Below are 23,880 nucleotides of genomic sequence, written 5' to 3' on the forward strand. Positions count from 1 at the left end.
AAATCATCCTTCCTTTCTCTACTGAATTTTCAATATGTTTCATTTTCTAGTCTACTAAATTATTCAGTGTTACCTAACTCTTATGTAACAGGCAAATTCTAGGTGATTCTTATAATAACATTCCATTCAACCAACTAAGATCTCTAGTGCTTACAACATCAACATCTATGAGATTATCCTCAGGAGTTTGTATCTGGGGACACACATGTCCATATGTGTTTTTGCCACTGAGGTCCTGTGTGTTATTTCTCCACAACAGATGTTCGTGTCTGGAATGATATTAATATATCCTGCATGTCATATATTTTCCAAAATTGTTTAAAATGCTGCACTGGAGTTCTCAAGCATCCCTGACTATTTTAACTCATTGGTGGGCAATGGGAAGGTTTAAACCTGCCATGACAAATGTTGGAGCTAAATGGTATTTTAGTCTCACTAGGTACTTTTAGGGCTTCTCAGTTGGCACTAATGCTAAAGAACTCACCTGCCAATACAGGAGATGTAAGAGACATGGGTTTGATCCCTGGGTTGGGAAGATCCCCTTGAGGAGGGCATGGCAACCCACTCCAGTCTTGAGAATCCCATGAACAGAGGAGCTGGGCGGGCTACAGTCCATAGGGTTGCAGAGAGTCAGACACGACTAAAGTGATTCAGTACACATGTACTTTTATATTTTATTTAATTGTACTAAAGCCAGTTATGCATAATTAATTCAATAATTTCAAGGGTCAGTGTTGCATCCCAGATTTCCTCACACATAGTAGTTGGAGATAAATAGGTGAACTGTGAAGAGACTTTAAATTTAAGTAGGCTGCAATGAAGATGGTGTTTTGCTACCTAAATATGTCAGCAGCCAAAAAAAATAACACCCTGGAATTTAGCCTTGTGTTCTCCAGCCAGGTGGGTTTCAGTGGCTGATGTCCATGGAGATGGGCTGTGCTCCCCTGGTGATCTGAGATAACAAGCTGGCTCACGTAAATGTCATTTATAGCATATATACTCTTCCTCAAGGCAACCTTCCTTTTAACTACGGCCAACAAGGTAATATTTTCAGGAGCCACTCATTTTGAGCAAATTTTATCAAACAAGAGTCCAGGACGCAAAGAACCCCCAAGCATATCACTCCTTAAAGTTTACTGTACATGGTATCCGATCTCTGTAATATTTTTCTTCCTAATTATGCTTTCCTCTGGCCAACATCAAAGTGCGTTTGCCCTGCCAAAACACACAACAGCTGGGTGGACAGGAGAAGAGTTCTGGGAAGTGTTCTGCACAAGGGCCCAGATTGAGCCAGGATTAAATTGTACTCAGGACAACGGAGCAGGACAAGGAGTAGTTATCAGACTGGGCGTGGTGCAGGAAGCATGCATGTAGGGTGACTGCTCCGGCCTCAGACCTGATTTCTCTTATCTTTTCCCCATTTCCCAGGTCACAGGGATTTCCTTATTCACTCAGCTACAGTGGTTATTGGCAAGTAGAGAACTTGTTGAGTGGATTGACTTTCACGATGGGGAGTACCCAACTTTCTGGAGTTGTGGCATGTTACCATCTGATGCATGAGCCACCCTTTCATATGTGCAGATTTTATTTCCTAGAAAAATGATAGCGCGTGTGTGTCTATGTGTTGGCGTAGCTCCCACTGCTGCTGCTGTTGAGTTGCTCAGTTGTGTCTGACTCTTTTGTGACCCCATGGACGCCCACCAGGCTCCTCTGTCCATGGGATTTTTCAGGCAAGAATACTGGAGTAGGTTGCCATTTCCTCCTTCAGGGCGTCTTCCTGACCCAGGAATTGAAACTGTGTCTCCTGCACCGCAGTGGTATTCTTTACCACTGAGCCACCCAGAAAGCCCCTGTGTTTGGTGTATGCATATATAAAATGTTGTATATATACTATTGATGTTTAATTTTTTATTTATTTTAGAAAAAATGAATTAGATTAATTTCACTGGGAGAATTTCACAACACCCTTCGGGATCATAGCATCTGCACTCCAGGGATGACTAGGGATAGTGGATGGGGAAGGTAACCTCAGAAACCTAGTTAGAAACCCCTGAAGTCACAAGAAAGTCAGTCCCTCACTGTGGGTTTTCTTCCTCCAGGCAATGACGAGCTGAAGCCAGATCCGCAGCACCCGCTGCCCTCCTACCTGGAATACAGGCACAACGCCTCCATTCGGGTGTATCAGACTGATTATTTTGCCAGCAAATGTGCCGAAAGTCCTGATAGCAGCTCTAAGAGTTTCAACATTAAGCTTGGAGCAGAGATGGAGAGCCTGGGTGGAAAATGTGATCCAAATCAGCAAAAATTTTGTGACGGGCCGCTGAAGCCACGCACGGCCTACAGGTTAGATGTATTACCATCATTTCACCAGGAGGGACGTGCTCCATCACCGGGCGCTCAGCTGTCGGGGCGTCTGATGCACATGAGTTCCTGTAGATTAATAACCTACGTTACAAGAGTGCTCTGCATTTTACTGGCTAATTTATAAAGGTTGTATTCCTGCCTCCATTCACAGGGAATGGGTAAAGAGGGCCTTTGGCCTTGTACAAAAGCTCCAGTTCATTATGTGAAGAATTGAAGATTCTTAATAGGTGGTTCTTTCTCCTAAAACTTCTCTAGGATGAATCATGTGATTTATTTACCATGTTAACACCTGTGAAAATGTCCAAGTAGAAAGATTAAGTTTAGGGAAACTCAAGAAATATGAGATTTTTCCCCCACTTTTAGTGAGGACTGGAATTACACTTATTTATTTGCCTGCTAAGGCATAACAAGATGAATGTTCTTTTTGGTCCAGATAGAACTGTTGAAGGGAAAGACCTCTTAATGAATGGAAGCACCCTCTCCTCTCAGTAAGATGGGAGGTGAAAAGGAGCAGCTAATTGATTTGGCCCCAGGGAGTACTACTGCAGCCAACAGGCCCTTCCAGCTGTAGGAACTAGCCGTGCCCTTCATGTTCCCGTTCATGTTCATCGTGTTCCCAGAAAGCAGAATAAGTATACACAGCATCCCAAACCTGGGTCCCCAAGAGATAGAGAACCTAGGCCACCATCTTGGAAACAAGGCTACAGGAATCCAGGATTAGTGCTTTTGCAGAGGATGTGCCTTCTGTTAGGTGTTGGCAGACCTGATGTCCAGCCAGATGGCAGCCAATCAGGTTCTCTATGGGCCAGTGTCCATTCTGGTTGGTCAGTGTCCAGGTCTTATTAACCCTTACACGTTTTGAGTATTACCCCTGAATTTCAGCAGAAACCTTTCTGCCAGCTCCAAAAGGAGACAGTGACATGGCATCATACCTGAGAGCATTCTTAACCCCTCCCTTGCATCAACACTGTCAAGTCGACAGCTTCCCTAAAACATCCCTAAAAAATGGCTCCCTTTGGACAGGAATTCCTCATAGATACCTCCACCCAGGACTCACCACAGAAGTGCTACTGTCCCCCAACCAAGGCTGGCGCCTCCAGAGTGAACATACACAAACTCATTAGTGACGTTTGCTTCAAGAAGAAGCTATATGAGCCTACCTGAAGGAGATGAGATCTCAGAGCACAGGAGAAATATACAAGAGATCAGAAAGCCAGGATCCTTTAGTTCTTATTAGAATCAAGAAATGCCTCAGCCCCTTGGTCAACTGGGCTCTGGGAAATTTGAGGAAATTTCTCCTAAGGGCTCCCAAGGACTGTTTTCCCTTTGTGAGTTGGAAAGCTGAGCTGTTTTTGTCTGTTTGCTTTTTGAGAGAGGAGAGGAGATGAGTGATTACCACATTTAAGAAAGAGAATAAGAAGCTAGAGAGCGTTCACACATGGACCAGGGCCCCAGTCAACCAGCACACTCTTTCCTGTCCATCACGGCAGCCGAGGTCCTAGGAAGAGCCCCTGCATTCAGGTTCCAGTGTGGCCACTGTTTAGCTGTGTCACCTTGTAAGCAGCATTTCAGTTCTCTGATCCTCACTTTTCTCATCTGCAAAACATCACAGGACTATCCTGAGGAGTCATATAGATGACAGATCAAACCTAGTCGCGTCCCTTGTAGATTAAGGTCCTTCAGTGCTGCCCGTTCACTTCTAGGAGCAAGTGAAGATCCCAGAGTAGGGTACACAAAGCCCCAGCCTTCTTGCGCCCACCTGCCCACCAGCTTTGACCCCACCATTTGCTCCAAGTATTGATACACTCCACCCACTTACTCCTCCTCACCTCCTCAGAGTTCCCTGAAATCTGACATGTCTCTCTTATACCTCTGAGCCTTTACACATTCTTTTCACTCTATTTGGGAAGCTTTCCACTCTCTTGTCTGACTGATGAATTCCTTCATACTCTTCAAAAGCCACAACCCACTACTAGCCCTGAGCCGCCCTGTTAACTCACACCTGGGCAGTGGGGCTCTCAGCTGCACTTCCACTGCGCCCAATCTCTGTATCTGCCTGCTAAGTCACTTCAGTCTTGTCTGACTCTGTGCGATCCCATGGACTATAGCCCTCCAGGTTCCTCTGTCCATGGGAATCTCCAGACAAGAACACTGGAGTGGGTTGCCATGCCATCCTCCAAGGGATCTTCGCAACCCAGGGATGGAACAACATCTCTTGCGTCTCCTGGAATGGCAGGTGGCTCAGATGGTAAAGAAATCATCTGCAATGCAGGAAATTCCTAGGTTCGATTCCTAGGTTGGGAAGATCTGCTGGAAAAGAGAATGGCAACCCACTCCAGTATTCTTGTCTGCAGAATCCCATGGACAGAGGAACCTAACAGGTTACAGTCCATGGGGTCGCAAAGAGCTGGACATTACTGTGTGAGTAATACTTTCACTTTCACTTTCTTCACTAGACTACAAAAGCTCACAGACTAAATTGTGGAGACAGACATGACATTGGTTACAAAACGATATGGCAAGTACCTGGCACAAAAGAGATGGCATTAAAAGTTTATGAGCAAATAAGGGAATGAGCCAAGATGTTCTATGAAAAGTTAAACATTCTGATTATAGCTTAATCAACTCCTGCTGCATTAATGTGTTTTCTAGGATATGGCTTTCCTCTATTTCTCTGTATCTAGTTCACTCCTGTGAAAAGCATGCCAGGCAGATAATACCTGATATGAGCATGAAGAACCACATGCCAAGTGGCCACCTGTGTGGTAGCTGCTGAACCCAGGCTTCGTGCAAGCAGAATTATGCCTGTCTCACAATGATAATCACCATAGTGACCCTTAGTGCTATCAGGAATCTTTTTCCCAGAGAGAATAGTAGACAGGAAGGAAAATGGAAAAAAAAAATTAGGATTGCCAAGAAATGGAAAATGCTAGGTTTAGCTGACATGCAAGTTTTTATTATACCAACAAATGTTTAACGTCTTCCCGTTCGTTGTTGGGTTCCTGTTATCCAGGTATATAATTAGTGTTGTCCCATATGGGAAGAGAATGGGCAGATTATGATGGGTGAGAAACAGTGCAGATGTTGGGGAAGTGCTGAGCTGGCTTTGTTTTCTATTCTAAATAGAATAGCAATGTGACCATGATCAGATAATCTGCTTCTGTTGACCTCACTTTCTTCAAACGAAGGAAATTGAACCACATGATCTATGGCTTTGTAGAATTCTGATTCTGGACATATTTAAAGTTGAAAAACTTACCATTACATTTAAGTTCATTAAAATAATCTTATATGCATATAGAGAAGACCTGTCTGTAAAATATAGCAGAAATGTTGAAGGACCTAAGAGGGCTGTAGGTCAATAAATGCTCTGAAGGTCCAAAAGTCTTCTTGAAGGAGGTATCATTTTGGCTGGCTCCTGAAAAGTAGGGAAGGGTTTGAAAATGGGGATATAGGGGCAAAAGGAGATTCACGGTTCAGAAAACAGTCATAGTGTAGAGGCAGAAATACACAAATTATTTAGAGAAGAACAAACCCAAATAGTCCAGTTTCAAAGTGAGGGTCCTATCGAGGGGTAGTAAAGAAGACAAAAATGGGAAGAGAGGATGGGACAGGATTCCAGATTGGGTGCTAAGTGCTGGGCTGGGGAATGTGGCTGTGACATCCCTTACTGGAGGGGTTCTAAGGGCAGAGTTCCTGTTGATGGCCTAGTTTTAAGCTAAGCCTACAGTAACTGCAAGAGCTGTAGTAAATGCAATGAGCTCTTGCATTATCTTCTTCCTGGGTTCACAAAGGCCCTGATTCATCTGGATCCATTTTGTGTTTTGCATATGCACCTTTGAATCTTAGAATTCCAGAGCAGAACCTGTCAAGGTTGTTACACCCCCAGTGCTTTTATTTTCACAGATGAGAAAGCTGAATCATAAAGAACTTTAGGAACCATTCACCTAATCAGTGATAGTGAGAAGGAGACCTCAGACCCCCAGTTTCCCAGCCCAGGCCCTTTTTACAGTCCTCCAACAGAATTCACTGCTGTTAAACCAAAATTAAGCTGAGAGAAAGAGATCTGGACTAGGATAATAACTAGTCCAGAATAATAGCTAGTATTATAATTATATTATTATTATATTATATTATATTATATATATAATAATAATATATTATATTATATTATTATATATTATTATATATATACTATATGTATAATTATATATAATTATATATATTATATTATATTATATATTATATTATATATTATATTATTATATATTATAATATATAATATATTATATTATATTATAATTATATTATATTATTATAATAATAACTAGTCAGAAAATTCTGAGTTTGGTTATCTTTTACCAGCTTTCTCTATAATCTTGAGTGAGAAATGGTATCTCCCCAAGCTTCAGGTTCCAAATCCCTAAGTAGTGTCGTAAGTTTCTGATATGGAGAGGTTAGAGAGGGTCAAATAGAATCATGTTTGTAAAAGTTGTTCACACTTACAAATCACCATACAAATAAAAGAAACTCTTTTCATCAGAGAGACTCTTTTCAACATCCAAAGCTACAATACACTGGCAATACACACCAGCTCCTTCCCTTCCACGTAATACATGTTGACTGCTTGTTGCTGTCTGGGGACATTGCATAATACCTCCACCAATAGTCTGTTATTCCTGGAAGTACCACTTTTGGCTTGGAAGGTGTGTTTTAGACATGGAAATTATAGATGTGGTTGATCAATATAATCTTGATGATACTGAGGAGATTATACTTAGACCTGGGCATGAGTTAGAAGGAGAGGGGAAAAGGTCAGAACAGTTTGTCGCGGCTGGCTAATGCTGGTACTATTTCAGCATTATTACAGGATGTGCCCAGATACTTCTGGGTTAAGCAAATCTAGATTTCTTTTTTTAAGGGAAAAAAAGAGTCATTCATTCATTCTCATATGATTTAAATAAACCCTAGAAAACATTTTCCCATCTAAACCTATCCTGTTACTCTCAGTAAACCTACAGTCTGGGAAACTTTAGGATAGAATGGGCTCAAGAGGTTGCCCAGGCCAATCTTTAACTTCATGCCTGGCTGCTGTCCTGCAGATCCCCTGAGAGCCGGTTCTCCAGGCTCTGCCTAAACCCCCTCAGTGACTGGGAGCTCACTACCTATGTGGCAGCTCATACTCTAGATGTTAGAAAGTGATTTTTTGTTCCCACGCTGCCCTGTGACTTCAGCCTACTAAGCTCAGTTCTGTATTCAAGAATGTAAACCTTGAGATGATAGGGACTTATTCTTTGCAGTATATATAGCTCCTGGACAGGTTCTGGTACACAGTAGAGGCTCAATAAATATTTGATGAATGATGTGTGAATGCACGAAGCCAGGGCCTTCTGATTTCATAATTCATACCCTCCCCTACATGCATATCGACCAGATGACCACCCTGTTTCTCCTTGAAAACATCCTCCAGCTAGCCCTACTGTGGCCAGTCACTAATTTGTGCTTAAATAAATTGGTTTTCTTTTCAGAATCAGCATTCGGGCTTTCACCCAGCTATTTGATGAGGACCTGAAGGAATTCACAAAACCACTCTATTCAGACACATTTTTCTCTTTGCCCATCACCACTGAGTCAGGTAAGGCTAACCTTTGCATCCATCTGACATAGTCTGCCAACCACCACATCACCTACAAGAGCCTCTAGTAAGAGGCTGGACCTCAGATTCCCTGCTTCCCAACCCAGGAGAGATCGGGGGACTTGGCTGATGGTGGGAGGATCATTTATTTTTGCTTGGAATGTAACCTTTATATGATCATGGATTGATGTGGATTAGAGAAATTGCACAACTTCTGTAGCAGTGGACTGAAAGGAGATTTATCTTGTAAAGAAGGTAGAAAGAAGTACCAGATTTTTTTATCTATTAAAATTGAATTTTAAAAAAAAATAGTGGATGAAGAACATTCAAATCAAGAGCTGACACAGGCCAAAACAGAAGTAGGTATAAAAAGCTTTCAAGTTGTAAATGGGAATGTCTATATGAAATATATACATAGAAATGCATAGGGAAAAAAAAGACTAGAAGGAACTTTTTTCCTTTTGTTTATTATATGTTGCTTTTACATGATAAAAAAAAAAGTGTTAACTTGGCTTTACATAAATTTCTGAAGGAAACTTCTCTAAACTGTGTTAGAAGGAAAGCCTGAATAATGTTGTTTTTTAGTCGCTAAGTTGTATCCAACTCTTTTGCGATCTCATGCACAGTAGCCCACCAGGCTAATCTGTCCATGGGATTTCCCTGACAAGAATACTGGAGTGGGTTGTCATTTTCTTCTCCAGGGGATCTTCCTGACCCAGGAATCGAACCTGTGTCTCCTGCATTAGCAGGTGGATTCTCTACCACTTAGCCACCAGGGAAGCCCCTGAATAATAATAGTAGCTAATATTGACTCTTTGTCCTCTCTGTGGAGCTGCAGTTTTAAGCACTGTGCTTAGAATAATTTACCTAATCCCCCATTACCATCGCCCAGTTTAAAGGTGAGGATTTGAGATACCAAGAGTTTATGTAACTTGCCTAAGATAGCAGAGCTAGGTTCTAGCACTTTCTGCCTGACCTCTTAACTTCTGCACGGCACTGATTTGGAATAGTTCCAACATGCTGAGAATAGATTTATTTTTTAGCTCATTGTTCTTTGGTACCATTATCTGCCCAGCCTTCCTCTGTACCCAGTCTTTCAGAGTGCTTGGTCTCAGGAAGTTCTTCTTTAGAGCTAAAACAGTCTCTCATGCTGCATGACAAAAGATGACTCAGCCTCACAAACACTCCCATCTATTTATGCCAAATATAGGATAATCTCCCACTTTTCAGACCAAAAAGGAATCAGAACACCGTTAAGAGAATTTAGATGTGTTTGCTTACAAATTAATGTTAAGAATGGGATTTGTAAACATTATTCTTCCCTATTTAAATTATTGTTATCCAACAAAAATTGTACGTAATCCAGTAAAGAAAGATAGTAAACATATGTCCAAAAAAAGGAATATTAACCACCTTAAAAGAAAGATGATTATGTTGATTTGTTAAACCTTGAAAATCAACATTGAATAAACAAATCCAAGTGCTTAAAACGCAACTTCAAAAATGGATTACTCCATAGACCTAAATGTAAGAGCTAAAGTGATCCAACTTTTAAAAGAAAACATAGGAGGAAGTCTTTGGGACCTTGAGTCAGGAAATGGTTTCTTAGCTACAGCACCAAAAGCACAAGCAGCAACAACAAAGTAGATAAATGGGACCTAATTAAAATTAAACCTTTTGAGCCTCAAAGGACACCATAAAGTGAAACAAGATAACCCAGAGAATGGGAGAAACTATTAGCAAATCCTTGTATCTGATAAAGGTCAAGTATCCAGAATATAGAGAACACTTACCACTCAATAATAAAAAGACAAACAGCACAATTTAAAAATGGACAAAGGGTACAAATAGACATTTTGCCAAAAAAGATACACATAAGTCCAATAAACTAATGAAAAGATGCTCATCATTAGACATTATCATAACTACAATAAGATACCACTTCACACCCACTAGAATGGCTACCATCAAGAAAGATAGTAACAAGTGTTAGCAAGGATATGAAGAAATCTGAACCTTTATACATTGTTTGTAGAATGTAAAATGATGCAGTTTCTATGGAAAACATTTTGCAGCTTCTCAAAATGTTACACCTTCCTCAGCAATTCCACTCATTAGTATATACCCATGAAAAATGAAACAAAAATTTGTATATGGAGATTCATAGCAGCATTATTCAAAATGACCAAAAAAAGTAGAAATACCCCAAATATCCATCAATGGCTGATAGCTAAACAAAATATGGAATATTATTCAGCATAAAAAGGAATGAAATACTGATACATGCCACAACATGGATGAACCTTGAAAACATGCTAAGTGAAAGAAGCCAATTACAAAAAAGCACATGTTTATTGCTTAATTTATACAAAATATCCAGAAAAGGCAAATCTATGAAGACAAAGGTAGGTTAGTGGTTGCCAGGGTCTAGAAAGAGGGAATGGAGAATGACTGCTAAGGGGCATGGGGCTTCTTTTAGGGGGTGATTAAAATGTTACAAAATTGAATGTAAAATAATTTAATTGTACAGTTTAAATTGGTGAATAGTATGGTATGTGAATTATATTTCAAAAAAACTGTTTTTATTTATTTATTTTTTTAATTTTTATTAGTTGGAGGCTAATTACTTTACATCATTACAGTAGTTTTTGTTATACATTGAAATGAATTAGCCATGGATTTACATGTACTCCCCATCCCAGTCCCCCCTCCCACCTCCCTCTCCACCCGATCCCTCTGGGTCTTCCCAGTGCACTAGGCCCGAGCACTTGTCTCATGTACCCAACCTGGGCTGGTTATCCATTTCACCCTAGATAATATACATGTTTCAATGCTGAAAAAACTGTTTTTAAAATGGGCTACCTTCTCATAAACTTCCAGTGACAATATCAGATCATTTAATAAACATGGAATTTTATTAAAATAATTGAGCAACTCACTGGATTTGCCAATGTCCCAGATGCTGTGTAACAAATGAAATAGCATATTAACCTTGGCAAACTCCTGGCCTTTACCTCAAGTGCCCCAAACTGTGCATACAAGCACAAATGAAGTCCCAATTAATTATAAGCTGAATATCATTAATTTCAAAAATATAATGACCAACCCACCATTACATAGTAGTAGCTCATGTTTCATCTTTTCAGCTGTATACTCTAAGCTTTAGATAGTAAAAGCCTTGGGCTTTCCTGGTGGCTCAGTGGTAAAGAATCTATCTGACAACACAGGAGACACGGGTTTGATCCCTGGGTCAGGAAGATACCATGGGGACAACCCACTCCTGTATTCTTGCCTGGGAAATCACATGGACAGAGGAGCCTGATGGGTTACAGTCCACAGGGTCACAAAAAGAGTTGGATACAACTTAGTGACTAAACGACAGTAAATGCCTTAATGTGGGCATCATTCGAATTCTTCTATAATAACGTCACTGGGGAGACGGGTTCCCATAGCTCTCTTACTGGTTCTTTAATAACACTAATTTCCCACCTGGGTTTCTTGTTGCCCTCTGGATCCTTGTAGAGCCTCTGTTTGGAGTTATTGAAGGTGTGAGTGCTGGTCTGTTCTTAATTGGCATGCTCGTCGCTGTTGTTGCCTTATTCATCTGCAGACGGAAAGCCAGGTGAGTACAAAGTTCCCTTTGGTGATGGGGTTCACAATTTTAAAGACGCAACTGAAAATGCTCTTTTGCCTGAAAAGTAAGAAGGGAGAAATCATTTAATTTCTCCAGGGTAAGTCACTTTATCTCTTAAGAAAAACAAAAGTCAAACCCTAAAACCATGACTCACTTTTTTGCATACCATTGCTGAATCTTATCCTTACCAAAGGAATGAAGGGCCATCTGTATCCTCATCTGAATGTGAAATAGCTCCTTTGGCACAGAGAAAAAAAATGTGTATGTGTGTGGTTCAGTCACCTTGTGAAGATAGAGATGTCCATGAATTATGTTTCCAAATGCTTTTCTGAACTATTCTGAAAAGTATGGGTGCCATCTCAGTTTTGTGGTTCCTACACGCCATGGTAAGCTAAGAAGGAAACAAAAAGAACTAAACATGTGTGGCCCCAATGCCATGCCCTCTTTCCTTAGGGAATTTCTTCTCTTTGGCACATTGTCCTCTCTTTTGCAGTCGTGTCTTGCATCTAACGTTTACTGTGTGTGTGTGTGTCTTTTTTTTTTTTTAAAAGGAAAGCTTTATTGAGAGTGTGGGAAGTGATTATGACCTGTAGCCAAAAACAGAAGACACATCTTCAGCTATTGCAAAGATATGTTTCTGAGTGGGGAAAATCTGTTTCTTTATGTTCTTCCTCCCTGCTCCCTCCCTCAAAGGGATGTTGGCTGAGTGTAAAATATACATGTACTGAAAAATCCATATTTGTACAAGCTTGCACACTCTTACCATAAGTGGAGAAATCTGGGCTTCCCTGATGGCTCAGCGGGTTAAGAATCCGCTTGCAAGGCAGGAGACACAGGAGACTTGGGTTCAATCCCTGGATTGGGAAGATCCCCTGGAGAAGGGAATGGTAATCCACTCCAGTAGTCTCGTCTGAAAAATTCCATGGACAGAGGAGCCTGGCAGGCTACAGTCCACAGGGTTGCAAAGAGTTGGACACGACTAAGCAAGCCCAGCCTTACCATAGACAGAGAAATCTGTTTAAATTATTTCATAATCAAAATATCAGTCCTCTCCCTTATGTTTCAGCCACGGTCGAGAAAGGCACTCTGCTCATCTGAGCATTCGTCGGGATCGACCACTGTCTGTCCACTTGAACTTGGGCCAAAAAGGGTGAGCACATTTTCCTTCACGTTATTTATTGAAAGAAGAGTTGATTGTCTTACATGAAATTTGCTAACAAGATCTTTCTACTTTTGGCTTCTCTTCACAGTAACCGGAAAACTTCTTGGTAAGAAAGAACTCATCAATTACTATATTGTCTGCTTTTGAAATATAACTGGGGCTGGGTAAGGCATTTTCCCCTGTTCTTCAGTAATTTTCTTCTCTTTCTGTTATGTTTTCAACCATAGCCCAATAAAACTAAATCAGTTTGAAGGGCACTTCATGAAGCTGCAGGCTGACTCCAACTATCTTCTATCCAAGGAATATGAGGTACAACTCAGATGCAATGATGTTTTAGCATCCCTGGTCCTTAGCAGAATTTCTTTTCAGCCTTCACTGTGGAATCACAGCCCAATTGGGCTCAGGAGTTAGAATGGCACTTAGGGTCTCACCAAGTGTTCTTTTATGCCCGAATCCATTCCCTGCATAATATACCACCTAGTCTCAGAAGCCAGTTTGATCTCCAGAATAACCGACAAAGTGCTACCCAGATCGGATGGAAAGAAAGAATTAACAGACTTCAAATGCAAACTAATGCTGTCAGTTATTTAACCTGGCCTTTTGCTTGCTTGGGAGATAATGTGGTTGGGTGAAAAGTGCCCAGGCTTTGGATTCAGTTCCCAGCTTTGCAACCTGTGTGACCCAGGGCAAGTGAATTATCCTGCCTGAGCCTCATCTGTAAAATGGAGATGAGACTATCTCCTCCGGGGCTGTTGTGGGGATGACAGCCAATGCCCGTGGTCGAATAGGAGACATTCCACAAATGCGGCTAGTGTAACATACTGTTATATTATGTTATCTCAAGAACTGTCCAGTTTGCCATATTCTATTTCACATTATCCACATGCAAACTTATTTTTGACCTAACAGGACTTAAAAGATGTGGGTCGAAACCAATCATGTGACATTGCACTCTTGCCAGAGAACAGAGGGAAAAATCGATACAACAATATATTGCCCTGTAAGTTTTCTGTTGAAATCTGTAATACTGCCTTCCTCTCACCATTTCTTTCCTTTTCTATGATTAAAAATGGGGCTAAAGCAACATGGTATAGCTGGATATGGGTGATCTGAGGCTCGAAATGTCTTTAAAAACAAATGACTTGGACGTTACTGGACTTCTTTCCAGAGGGTAACATCCAGCTGAAATTCTGACTGTGAGAGAAAGACCTCTTATGCTATTGACATTTCACCACATGGTCCTGATGCTTCTCCTTGGAGGGTTAAGAGCTGTAACAGGGTTAACAGTAAGGGTCAACCTTGGTTTACTTAAAATCTCTAGTTAGCAATTATTTCATAAAGATATATGTTACATATAATATTCTTATTATCCTTACCCAATCGGGTGAAGCAATTGAAGGTAGCTTTTCTGAATTGTATTCATTACAACAATGAAAAGGAGCTGGCCACTCCATCAGACGAATATTGTTAGTGTTACAGAGGGAAGCACAGATGGGCTTAGAAGAGCATTTGACTCATTTGCTTGTATGTTTCTGGGCCACTTGTGCAACTCTGTGTGAGCTTCACCTGCAAAATGGAGCTGAGACTGTCTGCCATGTGGGGTTGTGGTGGGGGTCAGAGCTAACACATGTCAAATGCAAAGCATTCTGTAAACAGTGGAAAAATCACCCCATGGCTCACTGATACATCTTTCTCAATAAACTTCCTTCCAGATGATTCCTCTCGAGTGAAGCTGTCCAACGTGGATGATGACCCGTGCTCTGACTATATCAATGCCAGCTACATCCCTGTAAGTGAACCCGGGGCCAGAGCAACTGGGATGAGACTTTGACAGGCAGTTATGCTGGAGACACCTCTCCTCCAACATACTCCCACTGTTTTCAGGTCCGGAAACATGGACTTTTTAGAAGAAAAAAAAAAGGCCATGTCTGATTGCCATAAAATACAGGCTGTCCTAGTCAATCACTGCTAAGGCCCAGCTTTCACAATGGCTATAGTCACATAGGATTATTATGGGCCCAGGAGGCATTTTCAAAGGTCATTTCCTCTCTGCAGCCCTTAGTCAAGATTAGAGCTCCCTAAGGAAGCTGAATCTCCACAGCTAAGGCTGCCTAGCTAGGGAAGCTAATTCAAAGTTATTTGGATTTTTAAAAACCACAGACACAACTCAAAGGTTGTGTCAAACCTCTGGGCTCAGATTCCGGCTAGCAATTCACCAGCTTTCTACAGCACCTCCCGTGGAAAAAGCTTCAGGTCAGGTAGACCCAGTTTGAATCCCATCTCTGCCCCTTGCTGACTCTGGGATCTTGCGCAAGTTTTATCAATCCTTTGGACCTTCATTTCCTTTTCCAAAAAATAATAAGGATAATATTTACCTTAAATAATCCTCCATTTACTCCATAAACACCATATGCGTGGATGCTAAGTCGCTTCACTCATGTCAGACTCTGCGACCCTATGGGCTGTAGCTCATCAGGCTCCTCTGTCCGTGGGATTCTCCAAGCAAGAATACTGGAGTGGGTTGCCGTGCCTTCCTGTGACACCTGCACTGCAGGTGGATTCTTCACCACTGAGCCAGCGGGGAAGCCCTAAACACTATATAATGAAGTGCTAACTGTAAGTTGGACATTGTGCTGTGTACAGAGAGAGGGTCCAATGGAGTCCTGACCCTCAGGGAACTCTCAGCAGAGTTGGGGCATCAGAAAACGACAAGGTGATGCCCTTGACAGGATAGAGCAGTTCTTCACCAACATTAATGCACACCCGCATCATCTGCAGGTCTTGTTAAAATGCAGCTTCTGATTGGGGCTTCTCTGGCGGCCCAGTGGTTAAGACTCTGCATTCCACTGCAGGAAGAGTGGGTTTGATCTCTGGTTGGTGAACTAAGTTCCCACATGTCAGAAGGAAAAAAAAAAATGCAGCTTCTGATTCAGCAGGACCGGGGTGGAACCTGGCATTCTGAATCTCTAACACGCTGCCTGATGATCCCCTGCTGCTGGTCTGAGGATCCCTCTCTGAGTAGCAAGAGGCTAGCGGTTGCCACAGGAGCTTCTGGGAAAACATCCTCCAGCAGAGATGAAGATAAAGGAAAGTTCAGCAGAGCAGGCAACGTGCTGAGACTTGGAGGATAAATAAGGATTCGCCAGACGAGCGGCTGTGTTTGGGTGGGCGGGGTGGGGGTGGGGATAGCAGAGGTGACTGAGCAGAAGCCCGAAGGAATGACAAGAAGAGCAAGAGCTTCAGCTGGGATCTGCAAGTAATACCGTAGTGTTGCTAGAACGCAGGATGTGTGGGCGAAAACATCCTAGCTCATAGAGCTATGGTTACGATTCAGTAAGAGCTGTGAAAATCCTGACCCACAGCTTGTTATGGGTTTCCCTTGTAGCCCAGTTGGTAAAGAATCTGCCTGCAATGCAGGAGACCTGAGTTTGATTCCTGGGTTGGGAAGATCCTCTGGAGAGGGAAATGGCAATCCATTCTAGTATTCTTGCCTGGGGACTCCCGTGGATAGAGGAGCCTGGCAGGCTGTAGTCCATGGGATCACAGAGAGTCAGACACGACTTAACGACTAAACCACCACCAGAGCTTGTGATAGGGTAGATGCTCAATAAACAGTGGGTTCTCTCCCCCTCAGTTTCCCTTGCATGGTATCTCTTACCAGCATCCCAAAGCCAAGTATCCAAAATGAGTAAAACTCTTCTTTGTTAAATAGGGCAAGAGCCTCATCAACGTCAGTTCCTCAGACAATCCACAATGTGTATTCACACACATAACTGAGGGTGGAGTGTTTTCTAAATTATGGCCCAAGTCCTCGGCTGCCTTTAAGAATAAACCCAACCTAATAAAAAAAGTCCTTGGCTCTTCACAATAGGTCAGCATTCCGGCCTTTGTCCTTCCTGCTCCCAAGCCTTGCCACGTGTTAGTATCTCTTTTTCAAATCAGGGACCTGGCAAAGACTTACATCTCACCTAATCTACAGCGCTAAGCCCTTTGTTTAGAGTTATGAAGAGGCCCATTGTTTCTGACTCCCCACATTGTAAATTCATTGCAGGGCAACAACTTCAGGAGAGAATACATCGCAACTCAGGGACCTCTTCCTGGCACCAAGGATGACTTCTGGAAAATGGCGTGGGAACAGAATGTTCACAACATCGTCATGGTGACGCAGTGTGTGGAGAAGGGCCGAGTGAGTACATGGTCTTCCTGTCATACTGACCTTGCTTTCCACCCCTTGGATGGAATTTGACTCCCCGCCCCATAGAAATGAAACCCGGTAGGGACTTTCCTGGCTTCCCAGTGGTTAAGACCACGCCTTCCAATGTAGGAAAATCTCTGGTCGGGAAGCTAAACTCCCGCATACCAAACAGCCAAAAAACCAAAACATATAACAGAAGCAATATTGTAACAAATTCAATAAGGACTTTAAAAATGGTCCTCATCAAAAAAAAAAACAAAAAAAAAATCTTACAAGAAACCCCATGGAAACCAAGTAGGGATCATTCAAGAACACTGTTACTGAGTTAAAACCACTCTGTTATAGAAAGCTCTGTAGTAAACCCAGGTGATACCCTGTTCAGATGCTGGGTCTGAAGTTTCAGTCAAAGATGGTTCCACTGAACAAGTGGGATTATCAGAAGTGTCCAGGACACAGAAGGATTACCTGGCCTCTTGTCAGCACCATCCTCTGTTGTATGGGGAGAAGAGGTATGTTGGCAGAGTCACTGGCTCTACCCCTAATTTCAGGAAGTAAGGAGTAGTGAATTTTAGGCTGTGTCTGCAGACACAAAGTAAAATAGTTATCTGATTAAATGGTTTATATGGTTATGTTGCTGGTTAAAAAGAAAGATTACATGAAGTTCCCAGTGTCTGTGCTCAATAATTATATATGTTCACAATACTCTTTCTCCTGTCTTCACCTGTGAATGTGATCTTAGCTAAATGTTCTGACTTTTCAAAGATCACCTGGCCCATGGCATTGGATCCAGGTTGGAACAACATAAAACCATGGACAAAAAAGGGTCAGGGAGATGGTGACTTCATCTTCCCAGCTAGATCTTTCTTCAGAAAACAAAACAAAACAAAACAAACAAACAAAAAAAAAGCAAAAACCAACAATAAAAGAGCACAAGATATTGTAAGACATGGTTTATGTGCCCATGAAATTGAACGGCTGAGGAAATCGACAAAAACTGAAGCCACAGAATATGAACCTGAAAGGGAAATGAATCTAAAGGTGGGGGATTTGCCCCTTGACGGTGTCTCTCCCTCACTGGGAGCAGAAGCCCAGCTTCAGCCCTGCCCATGAGCAGATTGAGGCAAAGATGGTCAAATTGCTTTAGCAGCTGACCCTGGATTCAAACTCAGGAAGGCATTTCCGGGAGGGAAAGTTCAAGTTCATGGTAGAAGCATGTTTCCAGACTCACTTTTTTTTTCTGCCTGTCTTCCTCTAGGTAAAGTGTGACCATTATTGGCCAGCAGATCAAGATTCTCTCTACTATGGGGACCTCATTCTACAGATGCTGTCGGAATCCGTGCTGCCTGAGTGGACCATCCGGGAATTTCGGATATGCAGCGTATGTTTGTTTGTTTGACTTCATTGACTAACAAAGCTGGGAAGATGAAGTGCGTGCTAAAGTCGCTTCAGTCGTGTCCGACTCTTCGACCCCATGGACTGTAGCCTGCCAGGCTCCTCTGTCCATGGGGATTCTCCAGGCAAGAACACTGGAGTGGGTTGCCATGCCCTCCTCCAGGGGATCTTCCTGATCTAGGGATCGAACCCACGTCTCTTCTGTCTCCTGCTTTGGCAGGTGGGTTCTTTACCACTAGCGCCGTGCAGGAAGATGAAGAACGCCTGTGAATCCCATTTCTGCTGGTTTCCTCTCCTGTAGTTTGGCTCCTAGGAATCCCTGCCTGGGCACAGTTGTCAACGTTGAAGGTTCGCCTTGAGCTGTTCCCCTTCTTACCACTCTGCTCTTCCAGGAGGAACAGCTGGACGCACACAGACTCATCCGCCACTTCCACTACACGGTGTGGCCAGACCACGGTGTCCCGGAGACCACCCAGTCCCTGATCCAGTTTGTGAGAACCGTCAGGGACTACATCAACAGGACCCCCGGGGCCGGGCCCACTGTGGTGCACTGCAGGTACCCTTCCCCCCAGAGCCAGCAGGATGGCAGCCGGGTGTCTAGGCCTGGGGAGTGGGGTGGGTGGAGGGTCTGTGTGCCCAACCAGGCTGCTTGGGCCCAGGGGGTGTTCTTAGACCCTCTTCCACCCGCTGCTCCCCAACCTCACTCCTTTGCAGTCTCTTCACCTCCCATTTCTCTCTCTGGCTCTCCATCCTTCTCTTCCTCTTGCTTTTTTTCCTACTTTATCCAGTGCAAAGCCCTCATGTGACTTCCAGGTCCCTCATCATTGGGCCCCATCTCACCCCTCAATCCAAGTTCCCCGAAACGCACCTCCTCTTCTAGTTGGGGAGGAGACTGCTCAAGCTCACCCTTGCCTCCTGCCATTCTTTCTCCTTGGAATGGCCCCCTCTCTGTCCTCCACCTGTATAAACCATAACCAGCCTTTAGGATCACAGCTCTCAACTTCCCACAGAATAGCATTGCCATCTGTGGCAACCCAATTTTGCTCTTAAATTTCTGTTCTCTCTTGACTTCTCTTTGCTTCAGCCTGTACAACCATAAAATCAACCTAACAAGCAGTCTCTCACGCTTTTTCTCCCTGGGGAGCCTAGTGTTTAGCTAATTAATGTTTGCAGAAACACTTGGATAGCCCTAACTGAATGGCACTAATAAACAGCAGGGAATTGCTACAGTAAGAGAAATGTCACATGTACTTGTTTTCTCCCAATCTACCCAGCCCCCTAGGAGCCCTGCTTTTATATGTCATCGGAACCATGATGCTTTTTATAGAAATGTGAGACTTTCAAGAGTTTCCTGCCTTCTGAAAATGGCAGGCATGTTCACCCAATAACACCGAAAACCTGTTTTTCTTTTATCTTATAAATACATGCATCAAAAAACCCCAGGTTATGCCATCACTTTAGGGAGCAATTTGACAATTCCTGGTGAAGCTGAAGGTGTTCATACACTATAACCCAGCAGTTCTGCTTCTAGATATCAACCCTCGAGAAATCCCACACGTGTGCACAATGATGCTCACTGCAATGCAGTTTGTAATAGAGAAAAACTAAAAACAATCTCATTGTCTATCAGTAGGGAACGGTGGCTTATGAACTCTATAAAAGAAATTATGTCTACATGTAACAAATGTAGACAAATCTCAAAAACAATATTGAGTAGAAAAGTTGACATAAGAATACATAAACCTTGTTTAGTACCATTTTAGTAAATTTTGGAAACACATTAAGTGAGTATATTGTGTATAGATTTACATGAATGTAGGAAGAGTATGAAAGCATGCTTGAAAATGATACACAGCAAATCCTTACTCTTGATGGGGTGGAGAGGTGGAGGAAGGAAGGAGGAAAAGATGGAAGTTCGGAACCCTGGGTTTTATTTCTTTGAGAGAGAACGTTGAGAGAAAGAAGTATCCTATATTCTTCTCTGACTTGGAAGGGAAGGGAAAGGAAAGATTGTGCTAGAGTCATTGGATACAGTCCAGAAAGTCCAGTTTAATGAAAAAGGTGTTCTTTCTTCACTCTCTTTTCTAGTGCTGGTGTGGGTAGGACTGGAACCTTTATTGCATTGGATCGAATCCTCCAGCAATTAGACTCCAAAGATTCTGTGGACATTTATGGAGCTGTGCATGACCTAAGACTTCACAGGGTTCACATGGTCCAGACAGAGGTAAGAGTTCAGCTGAAGGACACACATCACCCTGTCTGTCTCCCTCCCCCCACAAATGTTCAGGGCTTTAATCTGATAAAGGGAAAGAACTATGACTCATTAAGAGGAGAAAGAGAATTGAATATTGATGTTTTCTAAGACTCTATTTTAAAAGAAATTTCAGTGACCTTGAGGATGATGTGTATCCTTATCTTTACTGAACTAGTTGTCCATCTTCTTTAGGTCGGTAGGAAGATGAATTTTTTTTTAAATCAGTATATGAACATGGGGGGAAACCAGCTAGTTCATCTTGAAGATCATTTTAAGATAGGCTGGTGGTTGAGTACAAGAACTTCATTAGTAAAAAGGAAGCAGATTCTAATCTCTTCTCTCCTCCAGCCCACCCCAGCTGCACCCCCATCTCTGGAGACACTTAAGAGTCTCCACATTAATTGTGCTCTCTACATTAATTGTGGAGGATAAATGCTTGCATTTATATAGTCCTTTGACATTAACTGTGTAGGATAAATGCTTCCATTTATATAGTCCTTTGACATTTACAAGGTATTTCTAAACAGGTCATCTCATTAGATTTTCTCACACACACACACACACACACACACACACACACAGATAAGAGAGAATTATTTTCCATTTCCAGGATAGAAAGTAAGTTCAGAGGCTAAAGGACTTTGCACAGCTATGAAGTAGCTGAGCTGGGACTTAAACCCTGTTCTAGAGAATCACAAGTCCCAAGTCCTAATTCCCAAGTCCCCTGGCCCACAGCCTCAGAGTCAAATCTGTGTCCCCACACAGACCAAACCTGTCCCTCCCCTGCATCATTGCCTTACCAATTCTCTTCTTACCAATTCCAAGTTCGCTTGCCCTTCTGTTTCCCAAGTAACTGTGCAAAATCTTCTATTTTTTAAAAAAATGCCTGTGCTCAGAAAGGTGAAGACTTCTGTGTGCGACTCTGTGCTCTGGTAGAGTCATGGGACACATGAAAACTGTGCAGGTGGCCATGATCCACGACATGGAGATGTGCCATAGCAAAGGCTCCCCTCGAGCTTTGCTGAGCCCACTGTTCCTCAAACCACTTTGACCCCCAGATCCTCTTCTTGTGCAGAACATATTCATATCCTGCAGACCCTCATATTATGTAACACATTTGGGAGAACACTGTCATCATTGCCTCCTATGGGCAGTGCCCACACCCAGGATCTGCTATCCCCACTGTCTTTTCATTGTAACAATTATTGCACTATATTTTAAATATTTTATTAAGTATTTGTTTTAAAAATACATGAAAGTAGGGAAAATAGTATAATGAATTTCCATACCCAAACCCCAGTTTCTGCAGTCATCCAGTATTTATAGCCGACATATACTGTTCCCCTACCCCATGACTTACTGGACTGTTTTAAAGGAACTCGACTTATCACATCATTTCATTCTTAAATACTATGTATCTTAAAACATACATATTTAATATTATATATTCTACATATTATTAATTATATTATATATTTTATTCCATATATATTTTACAGTTATATATATATTTTAAGGTAAGGACTTGTTCAAAAGTCATGACCACAATACCATTATCATGCCTGACAATTTTAATCATAATCCTTTAATATCATCCAATATCTATTCAGTGTTTAGATATCCGTAATTATCTCAAAAATTGCTTTTTACACTTGGTTTGCATTAGAATACAAAGTCCATACATTGCATTTAGTTGAAGTCTTTTCTAAATTTCTTTTAATCTATAATAACCCTCCCTCTGATTTGTTTCCTGTGTCATTTATTTGTTAAAGAAATCAGTTCATTTGTTCCATAGATTTTCCTACATTCTAAATGTGGCTGACTGCTTTTTCATAATGTATTCTATTTTTCATAATGTAAGGTGATATAATCCTCTATTTTCCATAATTTGTGCCAGCAGTTCATTGGATCTAGAGGCTTAATTAAGTCTCAGTTCCTTTTTGCCACCACATGCTTCAGGAGTGGTACTGAGTACTTCCTGCTGCATCCCATCAGGAGGCACTTCCTGTTTGTGTCTCTTCCCTATACTGATGAAACTGACAGTGACCATCCACCATAACATTTCCAATCAGCCTTTCACTTAATGGTTTGGGCAGCCACTGATGACCACTGTCTAATTCTGTTCTTTCATTGTGTTGTAGAATTACATCACATTATATAATAATTGTTTTCTTTCAACTTTCTGTACAAGACTACAGATTCCTAGAGGGCAGGAACTTGTTCCCTTTGCTCTAGCCTCAATACTCTTTTTAAATCTATTAAATGAACAAATAGCCTACAGTCATGTTGCTAAAAAGTCAAGGCATCAATGTTCCATTACAAATTTGTTTTCATTTTCACAAACTCAAGCCATACTTAATTGTGATTTGGGGAGGAAGAGATCATCACATTATAAATAATCTTAAGAGGTGTTGGGGGTGAGGGGTTAGGCGCCATAGCTATTTTTAGAGGCTTCTTGGGCCATGTATCATTTCTGTACACCTGCCCAGAACTCTGGAGACGCATTTTGGCAAAGAACAGGCAACCCCACCCCACTATAAATATCACTGGCTGACATCCAGGGCAGGGGCAACATAATGTACCAAAGCTCTCTGTCTTCCCCCTTGGACATAACCCCTCTTTCACCTATTCTTTCCCCTTCCTCCTCCTAACCTCTCTGAGGATTCTGTGGTTCTTATTCTAAAGCCTGACTTTTCAGTGTTCAAGTTCCCAGGAGTCTCTACTCAGGGCACTACTCTTGTTTCTCCCCATCTTCATTCTTCATATTTCTTCCATTCCCATGGCTTCAGGAACCACATACCTGCTCAGTTCTCTCAGATCTCATTCTCCTTCCCATGAAGTACCTGCTTCATGGACCGTTCCACCAGGAAGTCTTACAGTCATCACTCCTCCAACTCAAAACCAAATGCATTATTCATTTCTTTAAAAAGCAAACAACAGAAGCACTTCTGCCCTTTCTTTGTTTAGCTTCAGGTGATGGTGTTGCACTCATCTTGACCTTCATTTGTTTGCCCAGGCTGGGGATCTGACTGTTCCCACAGACACATTCGAGCAATTGCTAAGCCCTGTCCATTCTCCCCAGCATCCTTCTCCTTGTTCTAGACTCTCTGCCCTTGCCTGGCCCTTCATCACCTCTCCGAGAGCCTTCGCAGTAGCCTGCTCGTGGGTCTCCGCCCCCAGCTTCTGCCCTCACAGTTCTTTATCACCACTGCCACCCACAAAATGCTCTGTCACGGTCAGCTCC

General features: G+C 42.2%; 1 protein-coding gene across 3 annotated transcripts in view; it reads left to right on the forward strand.

The window, feature by feature from the left end:
• Window positions 1-23,880, forward strand: part of PTPRB (protein tyrosine phosphatase receptor type B) — a 119,019-nt gene that overhangs the window by 86,216 nt on the left and 8,923 nt on the right. For all 3 annotated transcript variants that reach the window (XM_020893842.2, XM_070454595.1, XM_020893839.2), the window contains 12 exons: window positions 2,100-2,343; window positions 7,893-7,999; window positions 11,522-11,621; window positions 12,700-12,783; window positions 12,884-12,901; window positions 13,023-13,104; window positions 13,705-13,795; window positions 14,508-14,584; window positions 16,847-16,981; window positions 18,246-18,368; window positions 18,775-18,938; window positions 20,471-20,606. In XM_020893842.2, the coding sequence (XP_020749501.2) occupies window positions 2,100-2,343; window positions 7,893-7,999; window positions 11,522-11,621; window positions 12,700-12,783; window positions 12,884-12,901; window positions 13,023-13,104; window positions 13,705-13,795; window positions 14,508-14,584; window positions 16,847-16,981; window positions 18,246-18,368; window positions 18,775-18,938; window positions 20,471-20,606 (1,361 nt within the window). The remainder of the gene's footprint in view (window positions 1-2,099; window positions 2,344-7,892; window positions 8,000-11,521; window positions 11,622-12,699; window positions 12,784-12,883; window positions 12,902-13,022; window positions 13,105-13,704; window positions 13,796-14,507; window positions 14,585-16,846; window positions 16,982-18,245; window positions 18,369-18,774; window positions 18,939-20,470; window positions 20,607-23,880) is intronic.

Source organism: Odocoileus virginianus, chromosome 24 (assembly GCF_023699985.2).
Source record: "Odocoileus virginianus isolate 20LAN1187 ecotype Illinois chromosome 24, Ovbor_1.2, whole genome shotgun sequence".
NCBI classification, from domain to species: domain Eukaryota; kingdom Metazoa; phylum Chordata; class Mammalia; order Artiodactyla; family Cervidae; genus Odocoileus; species Odocoileus virginianus.